General features: G+C 25.2%; 2 protein-coding genes across 2 annotated transcripts; both read right to left on the bottom strand.

Annotated features, from left to right (window-relative positions):
* Positions 1-7,400: 7,400 nt before the first annotated feature.
* Positions 7,401-10,627, bottom strand: LOC145846080 (uncharacterized). Its single transcript, XM_082952999.1, has 2 exons — positions 10,335-10,627; positions 7,401-8,543 (listed from the first exon to the last, which is right to left on the bottom strand). The coding sequence occupies exons 1-2, from the start codon at positions 10,606-10,608 to the stop codon at positions 8,209-8,211; spliced, it is 609 nt and encodes a 202-aa protein (XP_082809125.1). The 5' UTR covers positions 10,609-10,627; the 3' UTR covers positions 7,401-8,208.
* Positions 10,628-14,958: 4,331 nt separating this feature from the next.
* On the bottom strand, positions 14,959-18,473 carry LOC145846066 (uncharacterized). Its single transcript, XM_082952992.1, has 3 exons — positions 18,412-18,473; positions 16,650-16,994; positions 14,959-15,538 (listed from the first exon to the last, which is right to left on the bottom strand). Exons 1-3 carry the CDS (start codon positions 18,455-18,457, stop codon positions 15,075-15,077), a joined length of 855 nt encoding a protein of 284 aa, XP_082809118.1. The 5' UTR covers positions 18,458-18,473; the 3' UTR covers positions 14,959-15,074.
* Positions 18,474-19,121: the final 648 nt, after the last annotated feature.

Genomic DNA, 19,121 nt, shown 5'->3' with positions numbered 1-19,121 from the left:
GCTTTTATTTAGAAATTTTAACTTTACGCTAACCTATTTAGTGCACACTTTTTGGAAGTATTCAAAGTTCATACTTAAGAGGGAGATCACAGTAATTATTTACAAAAATAGAAAAGTTTTCATAAGTCGAAGTACTAAAGTTCAGCATAACTATGTAATTTATAAAAATTAATATAAAATTTAAAATTTATAAGCATAAATAAAAAAGGAAAATTTTAAAAGATAATTTTAAAATTAAACATATATTTTTGCATTTTCTATTTCATGTTGAGCATAACTTTAAATCTTTGAAAGTAAATTAACTTAACCCAAAAAATTTAAATCTTAAAAATGAAACTAGTGATAGCAGTTGAGCATTTTAATAGTATTGTCAAATCTGACTAACTTATTAACTATACATGTAATAAAGTAAATAGCTGAACACTTAACTACTAAAGTCTTAAAAGCTAGAACAAACCCAACACCAATTTCTAAAACAGCCAGACAAACTCCACAAATTATAAATAAACCTCCCGCGCACCAAAAGTACTTTGGTATATACTTCTTATCACGACAGCAACTAACTATCTAAAAGCAAACTTAAAAAAAACTAGTAGTATGAAAGAATAATTTATACATAGTTTTTAGCCTAAAACTAAAGTAAGAATCTTTAATAAATATTTTTGTATATTATTATAAATAAAGTTCTAGAAATGTTAGGACAATGTTATATTATATTAGGACGAAACTATTAATCAAAAAGTTACCTGATCTCTGATTTCTGCACAACTCATTCCGTTTTCTGATTCTTGAAAATTGTCATAGGTAAAATCCATTGTTTTTTTGTTGTTTTAAATGTGATTTTTGATTTCTATTTTTTAAAGTGAAATTTTTTTTTAAACCACTTTATGTTATTTGTGTTTACAAAAAACACTACATAGTTTAGTAAATGGGTAAATTTAGACTTTAGTATGTACTTTTACTTTATTTAAACCAGCTAGCTTTATCTACTTTTATTTTACCGACAAGGAAAAACAATCAGTATCAAAAATAGAATTAGTTTACTATTTAAATAACTTTAAAAAATTGTGACTTATAATAAAAACTTAATATATTGTTGTTCTGAGAAGTTTAATCTTACATTTAAAATAATAAATACCTAAAAAATATATTAGTTTTAAAAGAAAAAAAAACCTAAGATTAGTTAAAACATAAAATTTAGTGTTGAAAAAAATGTATATCAAAAAAAAATCAATGTTGGTGATTTTTTATACTTCTCCTTTATTATTTGCGTAAATCATTAGCAGCAATAGCTATACTAATATCTCTAATTCTGCTGTAAATTTTGTACTTCATAATCACTATTGCCTTTAAAGAATTTTAAATATTATAAACATTCTCAACAAAGTTTATTTGAAACTTTTGTATAAAAAACACTAAACGATTTATTAAAAAACTTTTTAGTACTACAGATATTAAACAAAAAATTTAGACAAGATTCAATTAAAAAAAATTTATTGAGCAAACAAGTAAATTATATTGAAGCTAACCCTAATCAACTATTTTTGTTAGCAACTAATTTCATAAATAAATTTTGAGTAGGTTTAGTTATAGGTTTCATCAGAAAATAGTCATCTTTATAAGTTGTTATAAATGTCGTTTGTCGCCTACTTTATTTTACTTATTGTTCTTTTTACTTTTATTTTTGTATGTATGCTTATCTTACTTAATTTATTAATTAATTTGTTTATAATTTTGTATTTATAAATTGTTAATCTATCTCTAATTAAGTTTGTTATTAACTTAATTGAGTATTTTCTGATGAAACTACAACTGTTAACTTACTCAAAATTTATTTATGAAACAAGTTGCTAAAAAAGTAGTTGATAAGGGTTAGCTGAAATATATTTAACTTGTTTGCTTAATAAAAACGTTTTTGAATATATCTAGTCTTAATTTTTGGCTCAAATAATATATATTTATAATGTTATGTGTATACTTGTCAAAACTTTATTAAAAATTATTTAAAAAAAAAAATAATATATGTATACACTCTATACTGTAAAAATAAAGTTTATACGATTTTAACTTCACAAAAAGTTTAAACAAACTATTAAACAGTAAATCGCGTTGAACCTTTTCTTAGCTTGAACTTTAACAATAGAAATACAGTGTTTGATTAATAGAGTTTTAGGTTGGTTCCTTTTTTTTCTTGTGTAACTTTTTTATAAAAAGAAGTTAAATCTATATAAGTTAAACTTCGCACTTATTTTTTTTTGCTTTTCAACTTAATAAGAGTTTTTGTTTTTTCTGTTAAGGCTTTTGAAATATTATCTCAAACTTTCAATTTTTATATTTTATACAGTTTTTAAAACAGTAGCTTAATCAAATAACTTGAAATACTTTCAACATCTTGTATTTTTAACATGTTAAATTTAAAACACAATGACAATAGGGCTGAAATAAATTTTGAAAATTAAAAAAGGCTAGTTATATATTGTTTTTTGATTCGTTTAAACATTTTTTTCACCTTAATGATAAACATTTTTATATAAAACTAGTTTATTATAGTTAATTTTTTTATAAGACAGGCAGTAAAATTTAAAATTAAAATAGTCTTTAATATCATTTTAATACTCTCTAGCTATCAATTGCAAACTAATAGTCGGTTTTAAACTACAAAAGCTCAACTTTACAACTTTTAAAGATAACATTTTATTTTTTGTAAGGTACGGAGCATTCGTACATTGAGTCATAAGTTTAGTTTAATTATAATATATAAAAATTAATTATAATAAAGAATATTACTTGTATATATAGAACATATATACCTTTAGATTTAATTGATCGTTTTATCCTGTTGTTGAAAAAAACGTACAAAGCTGTTAACAGTTTTAAGCTAATAAAGTTTAGTTAAATACTTAGACTTATCAATGATATACGAAACTGAATTTTATTTAATAATTGTTTGAAAATTAATTACAAACTATAGTTTTTTTAATAAAACAACTCTTTTTAGTTTCTAAATATATATTTTACTCTAAAAGTTATATAACATTTTTTATGCTTTTGTTTGTTGTATTAGACAGTCTACTTTTCTGTTCAACTAAAACCTAAAGGATTTACAGCAATCAAAAAAATAATATTTTGAACTATAATACTTAATTTTTAATTTTTACTTTATAAACTTTAATGTCTTTTCTATGCTATAAACTTAACCTTATGCTAGTTTTTATTTATTTATTTTCTTATTTTCTTATTGGTAACACTAGTATTCAGTATTTTAAGTAGCTCATTTAAAACAAAAAATTAATCTGAATGTTTTACAAATTGTAAACTGTTTTAGTAGATAAGATATTTTACGATCTTCACTCATTAAGTCTAAAAGTCTTTTATTTTTTGAAAACTTTTAGTAGAGTTACTTTTGTCATCTTTCTGACAAAAGTTCAAAACAATAATATATATATGATTAACTACTTTTAATATTGTTTTACATTTGAATATTAATAATGACATAAGGACTATTTGAGAACTTTAAATATTTTAATACTGTTACTGTAAATACTAATAAGAGTTTGAAACATCTTACTTTTTTATTGAAAACCTTTGTATATTTAAAGTCAGTATTTTTGAACTATAAAGTGTAAAGTTCTAAACGTATTACTTTTGATGTACGTACGGTGCAGTTTAACTTTAATCATATACTGGCAGAAACATTTCAGCTGTGCTTAAGATATATAAACCAGTGTCTCTCATGGAATTTATCCAAAAGCATTGTGCATGAAAACTGATTTACTGTAGCTAAGAGTTTTTTTTTACAGCGATATAAATACAAGTATAAAAATTTAATCAAGTTTATCCCAAGTAATTGTTTCTCACTTTCTAAAAAACCGCTTTCTTTTTATTCAATTATAACTGTTTTTAATTTATTTATTAAGTTTATTAAAGCATAATAATTTCTAACGGAAATAAAAGACAGAATCTGAAGTTTAAAAACCTAAAGTTTTTTAATTCTTAAATATAGTTTTCTTAAGTAATTTTTTCAAATTACATACTAAAACTTTTAACTTAACTAAAGTTTTACACAAAAAAACTGCTTTTATAACTTAATAATTGTCACAAATTTAATGAATGCTGTTTTTCAATAATCAATAATTCTAAACACCTAATATTCGAAATTTTGCAAGCAATATGATATTGCTATGACATAAATTACCCTTCGAAAACTACGACAATACACAGATCGTTGAAACACAGATTGCATAGGGTGTATAAGGGCAAACATTAGATACAAGTCGCACTTTTATAATGTACACCAATGACTTTTACTTTATTCAATTTATGCGTTTTTCATGAATATTTTTATTACTTATGTTTATTTGAATTAGATTTCGACATTTACAAAGAAAAAGGTAACAAAAAACCTACTATCACCTACTGAAAAGTTACAAGGCTACATTAAATAAATGAGTAACTATTAAGATATCATTATTCTATTCGTACTTTTAATAAGGGTTGTAGAATTAGCTTTAGTTTGATGTAAGTACGAAAGTAAATAAATACTTTACTTTAATATTTATATTCTACAGTTTTGAAAAAAAAAACGATGTCAATAACTAGTTTTGTTGCAATACTAAAACTAAATAAATATACTTTTAAAGTTATTTATTTAAGTTATCTGATTAAAGCAATTTAATTTTCTAGCGCTAGTAGAAAAGTGAATGCGTTTAACTAACTAAACTTGTTTTAACCATCCAGAGGTATACAATGCTTAATAGTTATTACACATTTTAAGCACTATCAGCACACCCTATCTGGTTCACATATAACCTGAGTTCATTAGAAATAATTTAGCAGTCTACCGTGCAATGCACAGGTTCTGTTTAGTTGGTAAACACACTGGGTTATTTCCCAACTACTAGGACTACTAATTTCCCAACTCCAACTACGTGTACTATTTATTGCATTAACTACTTAGACATTAGTTATCCAACTACTTGGTCCACTTTTTTGCCTACTACTTGGTGTACTATTAGGCCCATTAGTGGCGACTAAACCAAGTAGTTAGATAACCAGTAGTCCAAGTAACTGGATAACTAGCATTCCTAAGCATCATTTAGAAAATTAGGTTTTAATGAACAATGTTGTCATTAAAAGTTAATTTAAACAAATTAAAATGAAAGTTTTTATGTTAAATTAAAAAGCCATGATTTGTCAAAAACTAACTAAACTGTTAGATTTTTCTTGTTGTGATTTTTTTTTTCTAACTTCGTACTGGGTATTGTCAGAAACTTTGTTAAGTGTTTAATTAAGTTTTTAAATGATAAAATTTCGAGAAAACTTAACTTTGTTATTTCATGTTGCACGAAGATGAAAACTGTTGGATAGTGTTTCTGAGTGATTTCCAACAGTAACTTCAAATTGGCCAAGATCAACCGCATTTAGAAGATACATATGTAAACGTAAGACAACTCAAGAAAGTGCTGAGTTTTTTTTACAGTTGCGTAAAAAATGTTTTCTTTTTTCAGTTGAACATGTACTGAGTTAATTGTTTTGTTAGTTTCTAGCTTTAAATACTTTGAATGTTTATATTTAAAAAGAATCGACAAAAAGCACTTTAAACTTGATGAATAAATATAATGATGATAACAAAGGAGTTTATTTATTGTGGTTAACCTTTTTTTTTTAAAGAATGTTTGTTCAGTGAACCTCTCTCTGTATTGTAACTTGTTTGTTTGCTACCGTTTGTTGTTTTGTTTTAGTAACGTGTTGATTTAGCAACCACTAGTAGTCCTAATAGTACACCAACTAGTAGCCCAAAAAGTATACCAATAGTTCGGCAACTAGTAGTCCAAGTAGTTGGGTAACTACTAGCCAAAGTAGTTGATACTTGCATATTTTTTAACTAGAAGAAAAAACTACTCTCTCTATTAAGACTTGTTTGTTTGCAACCGTTTGTTGGTTTGTTATAGTAACGTAATGATTTGCTTGAAAAATAAACTTCTATAAATGTTATAAATGTTGCTAAAGTTAAACTAAACACTTGAGTTAAAGAAATATTCAGTCAATTAATAACTAATCAAATAATGTTATCTAATGTTTTTTAAACGTAGTTGCTTTTTTACAGTTTCAAGATTAGAAAAGTCTTTTTTAACTATTTTGTGTTTAATTAAAAATGTTAATTATTTGTCACTCATTTTTTTTTTAATTTGTTTATATTAACTTAGAAATTTTTCTATTGAAAAATGAATCGTCAAGTTTCTTTTCAATCTTTAACCTGGAAGTTTAAGATGAAAGTCTGTATGGCTTTACTATATTACAATCAAAGTTTTATAGTATCAAGTCAGTTTAGAATTACTTAGGTTTAGGTTTACTACCTACATCTTTTAAAACTTAATGTGGTAAACAGTTTTTCATTCACAATAAAGTAAATTACTATATTTAACTAGGTTTCAAAACTTTTAAAAGTTTTTTTTTAAGAACTAATTTACAAAATGTAACATAATATGAGTTTTTATAATTTGTAGCAAAGTCTTTCCTAAATGAACTAAAAAATAAATTAACAGAAAATGTTATCTTACAAACTGCTAACGCATCATCCTGCTTTCTTAAAGATCACAGATATAAACTTGGCAGCCTTAAATTTTCACAGAAATAAAATGCGTTTCATTTTGATGGTAAAATTGCGACCATATATTTTGCATTGAAGTAGCTTTAAGTTCAGTAGTCGTTAAAAGTTTATAAATTTGTTAAAATTTAGTTTAAGTTAGTTATGTTTGATATTGAAATAATGAATAAGTTATATGAAATAAGGTTTATGCAGTATAAATAGAAGTTTATGCAATGGGTAAGAACAATTAAAAAACAGTCTAAAAGTACCGTTTAAAACTAACTCTTAATAAACAAAGTATATTTTTTTTAACTTTAAAACCTTGTAACGGTCTACAACTTAAAAGCTTTTGTGTTATAAATACTTATTTTTTTGGTTTTTATACTTTTTTTCTTATAAAGTTATAAAATCTTTTACTATTATTACTACTATTAAGTAAGTCTGTAAAATATCAAGTAAGGTAACAGAAATTTACGATAGGAAGTATTAGCTAAATACTAAATAACTCTTGCAGTAGAACTATATGTTTGAAGTTAATTAAAAACTAAATTACATACTTTGAATTATTACTCTTAATTAATAAAACAATTGTAACATAACAAAATGTAAAACTTAAGTACATACTTTTTATAAGTATGACAAAAGTAAAAAAAAAATCAAAAAAAAATTTCTTGAATATAAACACAAATTAATCCAACATTTACAAAATCTTAAAAAAGTATTTTTTAAAAAGACTTGCAAGTTACTATTTGACTTTTATTTTTACGTATAAATGATACTTTGTTGTTAATTATTATTGAAAGGTTATTTATATTGCAACTTGAACATATAATTGTTTATGGACACAACTGACTCAAATAATTGCTAAAAACAAAAAAGTTAGTTATCTATCAAAACAAAGTTAAGCGGTGCTAATAATAAAATTTGTAAAAGTTAATCACCGTAAAATCGAATGCAAAAAGTAGTCTTTATAAAGTGAAGAACTATTTTCGTACATTTAGCTTTTTTGTACTGGAAAACTTAAATACTCATACATTAAATCCAAAATTTTTTTGGCAAAAAAAATAATGAATACAGCTATTTGTAGACTTTCAAGCACATCTCAAGAAAATAATCAAACACGTTTTAGCTGAATATTATGGTATCAAATAGTCTAATACTATATAAAGATTTTTGTACAATTTTGAAAAAAAAACCAAGACTTTTTTTATCATTTTGGTTTTGTGTTTATTGCTTCTAAAGTTGTTTTTATTAAGAAAGTTTTTTTTTGAATTTTCAGCAAAACTTATAACTGTTGGTCGCTAACATTTTTATATTGTGCAATTGTTAAAACTACGTTAAATATTAAAATTAAATGTGCAAATTATTAAAGTAACGACTGTTTGATATTTTTTCAAAAATTGCAAAAAGCTGATGGTTTTTAATATAAACTTGTTTTAGTTAACTGAAGTTCTTTAAAAACTCTAAAACCTAGATGCATTTATAACTAATTAAACTTTATCTGGCTTTTAAAAAACTTTAGATCAAAACTTAAAATTTGTAAACTTAAGCATCACACAAACATTGCCTAACAGTACTGCATTTTAAATAATTTAAAAATTCTGTTAACACATCTCATGTCATCGTCTAAAGCTTTTTCCATGTACTTTAGAAGAAACTGTTTCTAAAGTAACTCTGACACCATTAGCATCTCTACCCCTTCGCATGCTGTCCCTGTAAGGAGGTGGATCCTTCATCGCTTCCTCAGCCTCCACTTTCGGGTAGTACGATATCCTTGCGTACGAAGGAGGCAGGTCTTCATCTTCGCAAACTTGAATTCGGTTTTCGTAACCTCCGAAGCCCGCTTCCTCGATGTCTTGCTGGTTGATTCTCCCGGTGTTGTTATTTCTACTCGATATATTCCACCCCGGAATGATCCAGCAGAAAATTATTCCCGAACAAAGCAAAATGAATCCTGCGGTAAAAAGACAGCTTATAAACCTTTTCAAAATGCTATATATTTTAAATTTATTTGTATGCTTCATTTTATTTGAAAGCAAAAAAATCTAACAAAAACAATTCAAACTTTTAAAGTTATATTTATTTTCTTGTTTTGAAATTTAGCTTTTTTTTTTAATTGCTCTTATTTGTGTATCATTTTCAAAAAGTATATATTGTCACCGTAACTTTTTTTTGTTACTTTAAAACATTAACGAAATTAGTTAAAGATAAAAAACAGGAAAAATAAATAAGCTTTAAAACTGTTAATCATGAAATTATAAATTAATATGATGAAATCATGAAATTATATGACAATTTTGTTAATAAAAAATTATAATAAATAAAGTATAAACATAGGCGATAAAATAAATAAAACACACAATTGAGCACATCAGTAAAGTTTAAAATACTTAATACTAAATTATAAAAAAATACCAAAATCAAAACAAGCTTTGCTGGCTTTCCACTATGATAAAATGTTTTAAATATATATTTTAAAAGTATAGCTAAAAAGTATTATAAAAATACATATACAATTGTTAGTGTATGAAAACATCACTTTTTATATAATTTCAATAGCAATCTTCGCAACTAAAGTTATTTAGCAAATTTAATAACCAAAAATGCTAAGGTTGATTTTTACAACAATTTAAGTTTATTTTTGTAATATGCACAAATTTATTTTATTTGTCGACTTCATGCTACTATTTATTTTTCATTTACAAAACCTTCACCAAAAAATTACTGAAGACTTTATTTAAAAAAAAAAGAGTATATTTGTTAAAAAGCTATTTTTAGAAAAATTCATTTACACTTAACAAAGTCAATACAAAAGCGTACAGACTAAAAACAGGATAAAGTAACTTGTAATTTAGATAAAAAAGGTCATAAGTAAGTTTTCAAAGCAAATATTAGCTTATACTTACGTAACTATTGGTTTGAAAATGTTTATTCTAATAAAAGTAAAACTAATTATATAAAAAAAAACATATTTATTCTCTCTTAAGTTTATAAGCCTTAAAAAGCTACTGTTGGTTTTTTTATTATATTATAAAGATAACACTATTTGACACTTTTTTAGTTTTATGTTCAGTAGTTCCGTACTTTTATTGTTCCTGCTTTTTTTGCTCGATGTACTAAGGTTTCAAATAAACTTTAGGACAAACAAAAAAGAATAACTCATAAATTCAAATAAATTAACAATATAAAATATAAACTTTAATGAAATTCACAAAACCTCGAGTTTAAAAGTTTAACAATGACGATTTAAATACTCTATCCAAATAGTATGCTTACAGGTTGTATAAGGTAGATGAACTTTTTGCACATAAAAAAGCCTTCATAAGTTATCTTTAAGTAATAGTAAAGTTTTCAAAAACATATCAGTTTTATTCAAAAATTTTAAAGTAATCGGTAACTAGGTTATTCTAAAAAATTAAAACACTTCCTTCAAAAATATTTCACCAAAAACTCATTTATATAATATATATAAAACCCATTTAGCTTTGTTGGCTATTTTCGATACAAACTTACAAAAATTAATTTTAGAGAAGATTTTATTTTAGCTTTAAACTAAATTAACAAAGCCTGTAAGTTTAAAAAAGTATTAAACTGTGGTAAGTTTTTCAACGTCTTAAGTTTATAACTTTGTAAATACACATTAAAAACAACCAACCAGTTTTTACAAAAAAAAAGTTCGGAACAAAACAGCTATTGTTTTTAGTGTATTTTAAAACATTATAAGATATTACCAAGTTAAACTAACCAATAAATACAAGCACATATCCCGGAACAGAAAAAGTTTTAAAATTCATTGTTACGTCAGATTCGGTCCATATTTCTGTATTTACCGCCAACAAGTACAAAGTTACCAGACCACACCCGCAGGAAAAAGTCAAAGCCCCCGTGCAGCAAAGACAGTTTGAGCAAGACTTCATTGTAATGTGAGTTTTAAACATATGAGTCACGTGATTTTTAAAACTCGTCCAGTTACTTTGCCGGATTTGGTCAGTTCTTTGATTTTCATTGTTTTCGTTCATTGATGTTTTAAAAACAGTTATTGTTTTTATTCTGCTTTTTAATTAAGTCTAAGCTTTAACTGCATTTAAGTTGTTATAAATTTTACTTACAATTTATTGTAAATCTAGCTAGCATTATTGTTTTTTTGTGCAATAATTGTTCAAAATATATATATATGTATACTTTAACAAAAAAGCATAAAACTTTAAATGTACATAGTAATGTTAATAATAGCTTTAAAGCTTTTTAACTTAAAATACATGTTGACTATTTTATAAATTACTTTGTTTATGTTTAAACAAGTACTAAAAACTTAATTGAAAAAGTTTTTAAAACATTATCACATTTTGTTTGATAAAATACTTTTTACTTCTTTTTATAAATAAATAATAAAATTTTTATAAGCTTTTAAAGATAGTTTTATGTTTAAATCCATTTTTTCTTGATATAAAAGTTTCACTACATAAAGTAGAGGTCAAATTAATATAAAACTTCATGTAAAACATGAGTATAAACCGTGAAACAACAACTTAAAAGTTTTTGAAGAAAAAATTATCAGTTTGTTGTTTAAGAAATTTCAGTTAGTTTATCTATAAAAATGACTTTAACACTTTTTTAGATAACCATTTGATGAAAAATTGAGCAAGTTAAAATCTATTAGAAAACACTATTCAACATTTGAACTAAACGTCTAAGAAAAAAATCTAAAAACAAATGTAATTTGATAACATTAAAAGATTCTAATTTTCCATAATAATAGCGATACATAATTTTCCAAATGATTTTTTCATTATGACTAGTAGAAATACCTATATATACTAATTTTATGAACACTTAAGTAAATTTGAAGTTAGTTTGACCTAAATTCTTCAAAACTTTTAGTATAAATTAAGATTTTTTGGTTTTTCTAAAGTTTCTGTAATACCGTTTGTTATTTAACATAGATACTATTAAACATAAATACTTTCTACCTTGATAAAAGTTTCTAACAAAAACTACAAAATGAATTATTTTAAGTAAACAAAAAAAATCTAAACGAACTACAAAATAATTGTTGGAATGCAAACTCTTTTTAGCGTAATATTATTTGTTATTAGAATTATTTATTAAACTTTAAAGACTCTTAACTTTTTAACGATTACTTTATTTTTCTTAAGGAGTCTATTAAAAAGGAATTAGTTTTGGTAAACTTTTATTTTTCTGTCCTTTTTTTTCTGTAGGAATACAATATATAAAAACTCTAAGTGTTCAAAATATTAGTTTTAGTATTCATTTTTGTTGTATATTATTAAGAACTTTATTTTTTTATATCTGTCATATCATGTCTTTTTATTACCCTAATTCTGAAATATGTATCAATGACGGAATTTTTTTTCCAAGTTTTGGTAAATATCTTACACCTATTCTGAAACTAGTTTAGATCAAGCAGTTTAACAATAAAAAGTAGATAACAAATGACATCTACCTTGGTTGTGATTTTTAGTGTTACTAACAGAATAAAATCTTATAAAGTACGTTCTTTCGTATTTGCTCTTTTTCTTTAACTATTAAAATAGCACTTATCTCAAACTGATACAATATCCAGTAAACTATCATTTTGTGCTACACAAAATATAAGTGTCAAGATAAATGCTTCTGTAAGTTAGATAAATTTTATTATCCTTTGTTAATCAGTTGTAATTGAACTTTTAGCTCTAATTTTTTACTTGTTTCAAATTAGTTATAAATTTTAAGTGTGTTTTTATAGGCGTTTTGAGACATCTTTTATGCTTCGTTTCACATCATTGCACACAACTTGAATAAACAACTTGAATCAAACTTGAGGGTTATGCAAATAAAAAGGTTTAAAGGTATTTTTGTTTTAGAAGATTTATAAACGCTAATTTAGTAACAATGGGCATGTTTTATCATCGCATAGTCTATGCACATATAAAAACTAATATATTTAAAGTCCAAATTTTTTGATGCAACGTTTTTGCCATCGACAAATGAAAACTGCAGTTTGACAAAAAATTTAAATGTATACTTGTAACTATAAAACATACTAAAAAAACATAACTTGATAAAAATTTAAAAACCTGTCTGTGCTCGATAAAAGTAAACAAAAATTAGAAAGTCCTTACAATACCTGTGTTATCAAAAGTGCTATGAAACTGAAAATGCAAATGTCAAACACATAGAGCCTTTTTCACATTCATTGTCCGTAAACAATGGCGTATGACGTCACAAATTCAAACGAAAAAAACGGGCACTTCCAAAGTATACATAGTGGTGTTTAATGATACGAATAACGAAGAGATTTAGACGCATTTTGGCTGTGTTGTGATTGACCTAAACACTTGCTTAAAAACTTTTGCATGTTTTCGAAGTATTTTACAATTTAATTAAGAGACAAATTTTCTAAGTTAAATACTAAATATTTTTTATTGGCGTCTAAATATTTTACAAGTTATACCACTTATTAATAATAATGTATTCATTGGCTCGAATAACTAGCTAATTAAGTTCATGTATTAGTTCTAATTTTTGATGGTTCGAAAAAATGTGTAAGTTTTACATTACGAAATATTTTAACTTACTCAGTAACAATATTATAAAAAATTTTAGCAACTAAATAAGAAAACAGACTGATCTTTCTGTTTGATGTTTACTTGCTAACAAGTTAAAAAATTATTTATGATATTTATTTAAATATAAAAAAATATATATATCTAATAATTTTTTAATACCAATTTCGCTTTCAAAACTATATTCTGTCTGTTGTTTTTGCTTTAACCTTAAATTATAAAAAGCTCATTTGTTAGTGTATAAATATTTTTTTAATAAGCTATAACCTTCTGAATTGCAATACTCACACTTCCTACTAGTGTTTAGTGCTCTTTTGTTTGTTTTATCGTTTAACAGTTTTTTATCTAAAGTTGGTTAAATCATTTTTAGAATTTTTTTAAACTTTCAAAGTAGCAAATTTTCAATTATAGACTCGTTTTATACTTTGAAAAACTAGCATAAACATTTTGGAATGCGTAAAGGTAGACTTTTTTTTATATAAATTTCAATTGTTTAATCTTTAACACGTAGTCTAGCTTTCTAATAAGTATAATGAAAAAATGTTTTATTTTGTACATTATAGATAGTAAAAGTGTTAAGTTTGCTTTATTATTTTTAGTTAAGATAAAAAACCTTATTATTTATAACTTAAAATAAATAAATAAACAATAAAATAATTTAAAATCAATTAAAAGATATATCCTGTGTTTTTTCGAAACATGTTGGTATAACTAGTTATAAAAACTAGTGTGTAATTTAATAATGAATTAATAAATGATAAGTATTGTCAATAAAAATTTAAATTTATTAAAAAGTAAATCTAGCTAGACTTTTGTATTCAATTAAGTTTATTTTATCAACTTAAACTGTTTTCATTTTTTTGTAAAATGTTTATTTTTATTTTACTAAGTCAACTTAATATTCATAAAACAAATAAAAGTGAAAAAAATACGAATTTTAACCAAGAATAGTAATCAATTTAAGTATAAATCTTTATTTGTATGACAAAATAATAAGTAAAAAATTTTGAATAAAAGTATTTTTATTAGTTTCAAACCGAAGTCTTTTTCACAGTTAGTCGTTTATACAAAAAGTTAAACTTGTTTGTTTAATTTTGAAAAAATTTATCGAAAAAATAAATAAATTATACAAAACAAAAGCACAGTTTTATAGAACAGTTATAAAAACTTATTAGTTAACTCAAACAAACATATTTACAGCACTGGAAAGACATGAATTGGTAGAACCAGTATATAAACTACCTCAAATTGTACTAATTTAAAATATAATATTTCACTATTGCAAATGTTTTTGAAACTTGGACATATTTATTTTTACTTTTTATAAAAATATAAAGAATATTTGAGGTAGTTGCTGTCCAATTTGTTTTGTTTCTGATATTTAGCTTTTACAATTAGAAAAGACAGCAACATAGTTTTTAAAAATAGGTCCTTTAAAAAAAAAAAAATTCTTAGTTCAAATAAAATAAAAATTTGCAAGCAAAGTTTAAGAGCGACATAATACATAAATATCAAAGTAGTGTTACGTTTTTCTAAAAACGTTTTAGTTGAAATAATAACTATTACAAAATACTATTGTTAAATAAAAAGTCTAAATTTAAATAAAAGTTTACGAGATTATATATTTTAAATTTACTTATACAAAGAGTAAAACATTTAAACGTACAACAATTTAAAACTAAAAAAAAAACAACTCGACAAATTAAGTCTTTACTTAACAGAAACCAAAGGCAAAGAACTAACATGATTTATAACATTTTTACCTTTAATTATTCTTATATCTAAAGTTATATATTTGTTTAGTTTACAGCAGTAACTGGCATAAAAAATCACACTTAATTTGAAAATTGATATATTTATTTAATCCGGCAAGCCATACATCTACAAACAAATCAACATATACAGTTTAAAAAAAATTATTATCTTGAACTATTTGCAACATTCAAATTAGGTCGACCAGGTCTGTACTGAGGCGTGCTGCTGGACCCTGCAACGTTTTCAGATTCACTTCCTCTGCCGCCATCAAACGGGTCCTCGGAGGAAGAACTTTTTATTTGCAGCACTTCGTTGTAAGTGGGAGGGCTCTTCTCCTCTTCGTTCGATTCATTTTCCACCGACCCGCAGTTGCTCTCCAACGTCACTTTGAAAAAGGAAGCCTGCGAAGCGAGCGGATCCGCGCTGTTGACGATGTAGTTGAGGGAGGCGTAAGTGGGAGGGTCCACTTCCTGGGTCCTCGTGCTGACCCGCCTCGCTTGCGGGTTCCTCCTGCTTGCTAGTTGGGAGCTGTCGGAGCTGACTATGTTGAAGCACCCGCAGCTTATTCGGTTGTTTTGACCCGTGTTCGGGCTGCAGTACCATTCTCTCAAGCACGTGAGTGTCAGACCTGTTAAGTTCAAGTTAAAAAGTTCATTGAAATTGTTTTTTTAAGAGATTTTTAAGAATATTTACAAGTTTGCTTAACAACAGAGTTAGCAGAGATTAATTTAAATTCACATATAACTAAAAATACTATTACATGAGTTTTTTATGAATTTTTTTAACTTTTTTTTACTTTTTTTAAGATTTTTAAATATTTTAGGAATATCGATCGTATACTTACATTACTGAAAATGAAATGAATAATTTTTATAGGGTTTTAAACATTGTTTTTCACATTAAAACAGTGTTCAGTTATAAGATTTTATCATTTATTAGATTTTATGTGATTTTAAATATTAGTATCCACTATAACATACAAAACAATATACATAAAGCATTTCGAGTTAGTAGTTTAAATGTTACTGTTTTATTAACCTTTGATATAAACTTTATCAGAAAAGTAACTTACAGCTTACCAAACTTACATGTACTTACAGGATAACATGTTGTTTGTTCTATACTTAGCTTTACAACAGTTTTTATCTGTTAGTCTGTATATTTAAATGCCGATAAAGAATACCTTAAAAGCTTGTATTTTTATTACGAAAACCTTGTAATCTTTTGTTAGCATAGTTTTTCTTGATGTGTTTGTATAAAAATTTAACTTGGTTTGGTGGTAAAAACTTTAAGTTAAACTAGACCTTCAAACTTTAAGACTTTAAGTTAAACTATTTTTGTTAATGAATATTTTTGAGTTTTTTTAAGTTTATATCAAAGTTTTTTTTAACTTTTTCTTCAGTTTTCAGTTTGACAATAAAAAGATTTTTGGTAAAATATTGTTATCTTTATCTCAAACTGCGATATTTAATAAAATCTTATATATAAACTTTTTTAATTTACTCATCTTTATTAGTTCTTTAAATGTATCCTAAATTTAAAATTTTAGGGCAGATTAGTGAAATCCTTCTCAGCTAATAAAAAAATATCAATTTTTATGTTACAAATAAGCTTTAAATTTTCTTTTGTACTATAAAATCAGCAATTTTAGGATAGAGTTTGAATGATACACACTGCATACGCAAATTATTATTTTCATTATGAAATACGTAAACACTATATATTTCTCAGCACTTTACCTAACACAATCAAAGACATCCCAGCCACCAGCAAGTCCTTCCTGTGGCTCATCTTAGACCCAAAGTAAAACACGAGGCATACGACTCCGGTGCTGATCACGAAGAAAGACGTGACTCCCATGAACACGGGGCTTACTTTCAACACCGGCACCGCGTTTTGCTGCAATCTGTGTGTGTTGTTGTTGTTTTCATTTTCGGCATTTTGACTCTCGTCTGTGTTTCGCTGTGGGGTCGGCATACCCGGTAAAGGCCTGTCTGACTCCCAAGCTCTCGGTGGATTTTCCCTGCCGCTGGTTGGCGCCAAAACGTTGGCGTTGTTTGCAAAAGTTCCGCAACTTGCTAGCCCTAGACAAATAATAGAATTTGTTTTTTATCAATAATAAAGTTTGTTTTGAATAAAATACTGTATTTTATGTAAAAAATCCATAACGATATATATATTAGTACTTTTTTAAACTTCGTAATATTTAAAGTTTAAGTAGATTCATAGAAATATTTTTCAAAAAAACTTGTTTTGAAACTGCCCAAAATAACGACCTTAGAAATAACTTTTAGTAATTTCGTAAATAATTGAATTAAACATTTTTTTATAACTTCGGAATTTTTAACACCAACCTTTATTAAATTTTTATTGGTAGCAACAAACTATTTTTAGTGTCCTTTAAAACTTAATTAGACTTTAAGCTCAATACTTGTTAAATACTATTTCGAAGGAAAATATACTTTTTTAATATAGAGTAACCTCAACTAAAAATTTTTTAAAAATAAAATTAGTTTTTTACTTATTCTTTACGATAAATTTGTAATTTAACTAAAATCACAATTTTATTCGTTTTAACCTAAGAATACAACTGTTAATGAGAATATGATAAAAAATTAATAAGTTAAAAATATCTATATGACTGTTTTGAACTATTAAGATTTTGAGTTTGTTGAAATTTTAGAGTTTACGATTGCCATTTCAAATTTTTCGATTTAATTTGTAAAAATCTTAACAAATTTTCAACTTACTTAAAATTAAACAAAGGATTACTATATAAATTATAAATGGTATCACCTTATTAAATTTAACTTAAAAAAATATTTAAAAGAGTATAAACAATTGTTTAGCTTACATCTAAGCCAGGAGTCGGCAAACTACGGCCCGCGGGCCAAATGCGGCCCTCGAAGACAAAATCCGTGGCCCGTGAGGTACATTTCAGCTGAAAACATACTTTTTTAAATCAATACAAATAATAATTTTGGTGGTAAAAAATTGCAACTGGGGTTTATTTTAAGTAATTACGCATTATTACTGCTCTTTTATAGCTATTTTTGTCACATTTTTTGGTTTAAAATAGTATTTTTGTATTAATTATTACAATATATTTCTAAAAACTGCGGCCCGCGAAGACTTTTTTCTGTATGGTGCGGCCCGCGAGCAAATTTTTGTAAAAAAGTTGGCCCGCTACTTATATAAGGCTGCCGACCCCTGGTCTAAGCACTTTTTATGTTAAAATTTATGCATTGATCTAAGCTAGAGTCTTCTATAGTGGGCCATATCGGCTATGACGGCGAAATATTTTGAAAAGGATAAAAAATTAAATAGGTATTTAACTAATGAAGGGCGGACTTATAATATACAGGTGGTTATTTTTTTAAATTCTACCGAGTGGGCGACTATCAAAATAATTTTAGGTAACACAAACCTATCAAGATGGATAACAAAACACAAAAAGTGCTTCATAAGAATTCTTTTTATTAAGACTAAATAAAAGTATACCTGTAGTTTGTCTGAGTGCATTAGTTATTTGATTCATTGCAATCATTTGTTGTATGTTACTTGTAGTCTATAAAATAAAATAATTTTTCAGGAAGATTTAAAAAACTAAGCATTTTTTGTTTTAAATAATTAACATTATGTTTTAAGATAACATTCTCTAAAACCAATATAAAATAAAAACTACAACCATTGCTTAGAGCTAATGTTTACTATAAGACATACTTAAAATTTGGAATTTATTTAGATAATTCTATTCAAATGATAAAAAAAACAAAGGCTGTTTTAACAACAAAGCAGTATTTTCATTTAACTTTTTTAAACATAGTTTAATTAAACCAAGCTTAATTAAAAATAAAGTACAAAACTGTTGTAGTTTTTAGGCGATGCTCATACTATAAAAACAAATTTCTAATTCAACCTTACTTAAATGTTTTATAATGGTTTCTACTATTATTAACTTATACTTTCCAATGTCAATCTTTAAAAATGCTAGTGTCGTTTTTCGCTATACTGAACAAGTATACCTTTAGGCGTTTAAATTATAAATAGGAACATTTAGACCATATTGCACTTCAAGTAAATTCAAGTGTAATAAAGTTTTTCCGTAAAAATAATTTAAAACAAAAACCAGACAAGTTTTACTGGTTAGGTAGTTTCTTGTAGTTTCTTATAAACGAAAGATTGATTAAACAAAGAAGATAGTTTTTATG

This window comes from Thalia democratica, chromosome 1 (assembly GCF_965202585.1).
Source record: "Thalia democratica chromosome 1, ktThaDemo2.hap1.1, whole genome shotgun sequence".
Lineage (NCBI taxonomy): Eukaryota > Metazoa > Chordata > Thaliacea > Salpida > Salpidae > Thalia > Thalia democratica.
This window is presented reverse-complemented; position numbering and strand designations above follow the sequence as displayed.

What these genes read in the sequence shown, in the direction of transcription:
- LOC145846080 (XM_082952999.1), bottom strand. Translation starts at nt 10,608, where the DNA reads ATGAACGAAAACAATGAAAATCAAAGAACTGACCAAATCCGGCAAAGT. An exon ending in ATATGTGCTTGTATTTATTG is followed by an intron (nt 8,544 to 10,334) that starts GTTAGTTTAACT and finishes TTTTTACCGCAG; the next exon opens with GATTCATTTTGCTTTGTTCG.
- LOC145846066 (XM_082952992.1), bottom strand. Translation starts at nt 18,457, where the DNA reads ATGATTGCAATGAATCAAATAACTAATGCACTCAGACAAACTACAG. An exon ending in TGCACTCAGACAAACTACAG is followed by an intron (nt 16,995 to 18,411) that starts GTATACTTTTAT and finishes TTATTTGTCTAG; the next exon opens with GGCTAGCAAGTTGCGGAACT. An exon ending in GATGTCTTTGATTGTGTTAG is followed by an intron (nt 15,539 to 16,649) that starts GTAAAGTGCTGA and finishes TGAACTTAACAG; the next exon opens with GTCTGACACTCACGTGCTTG.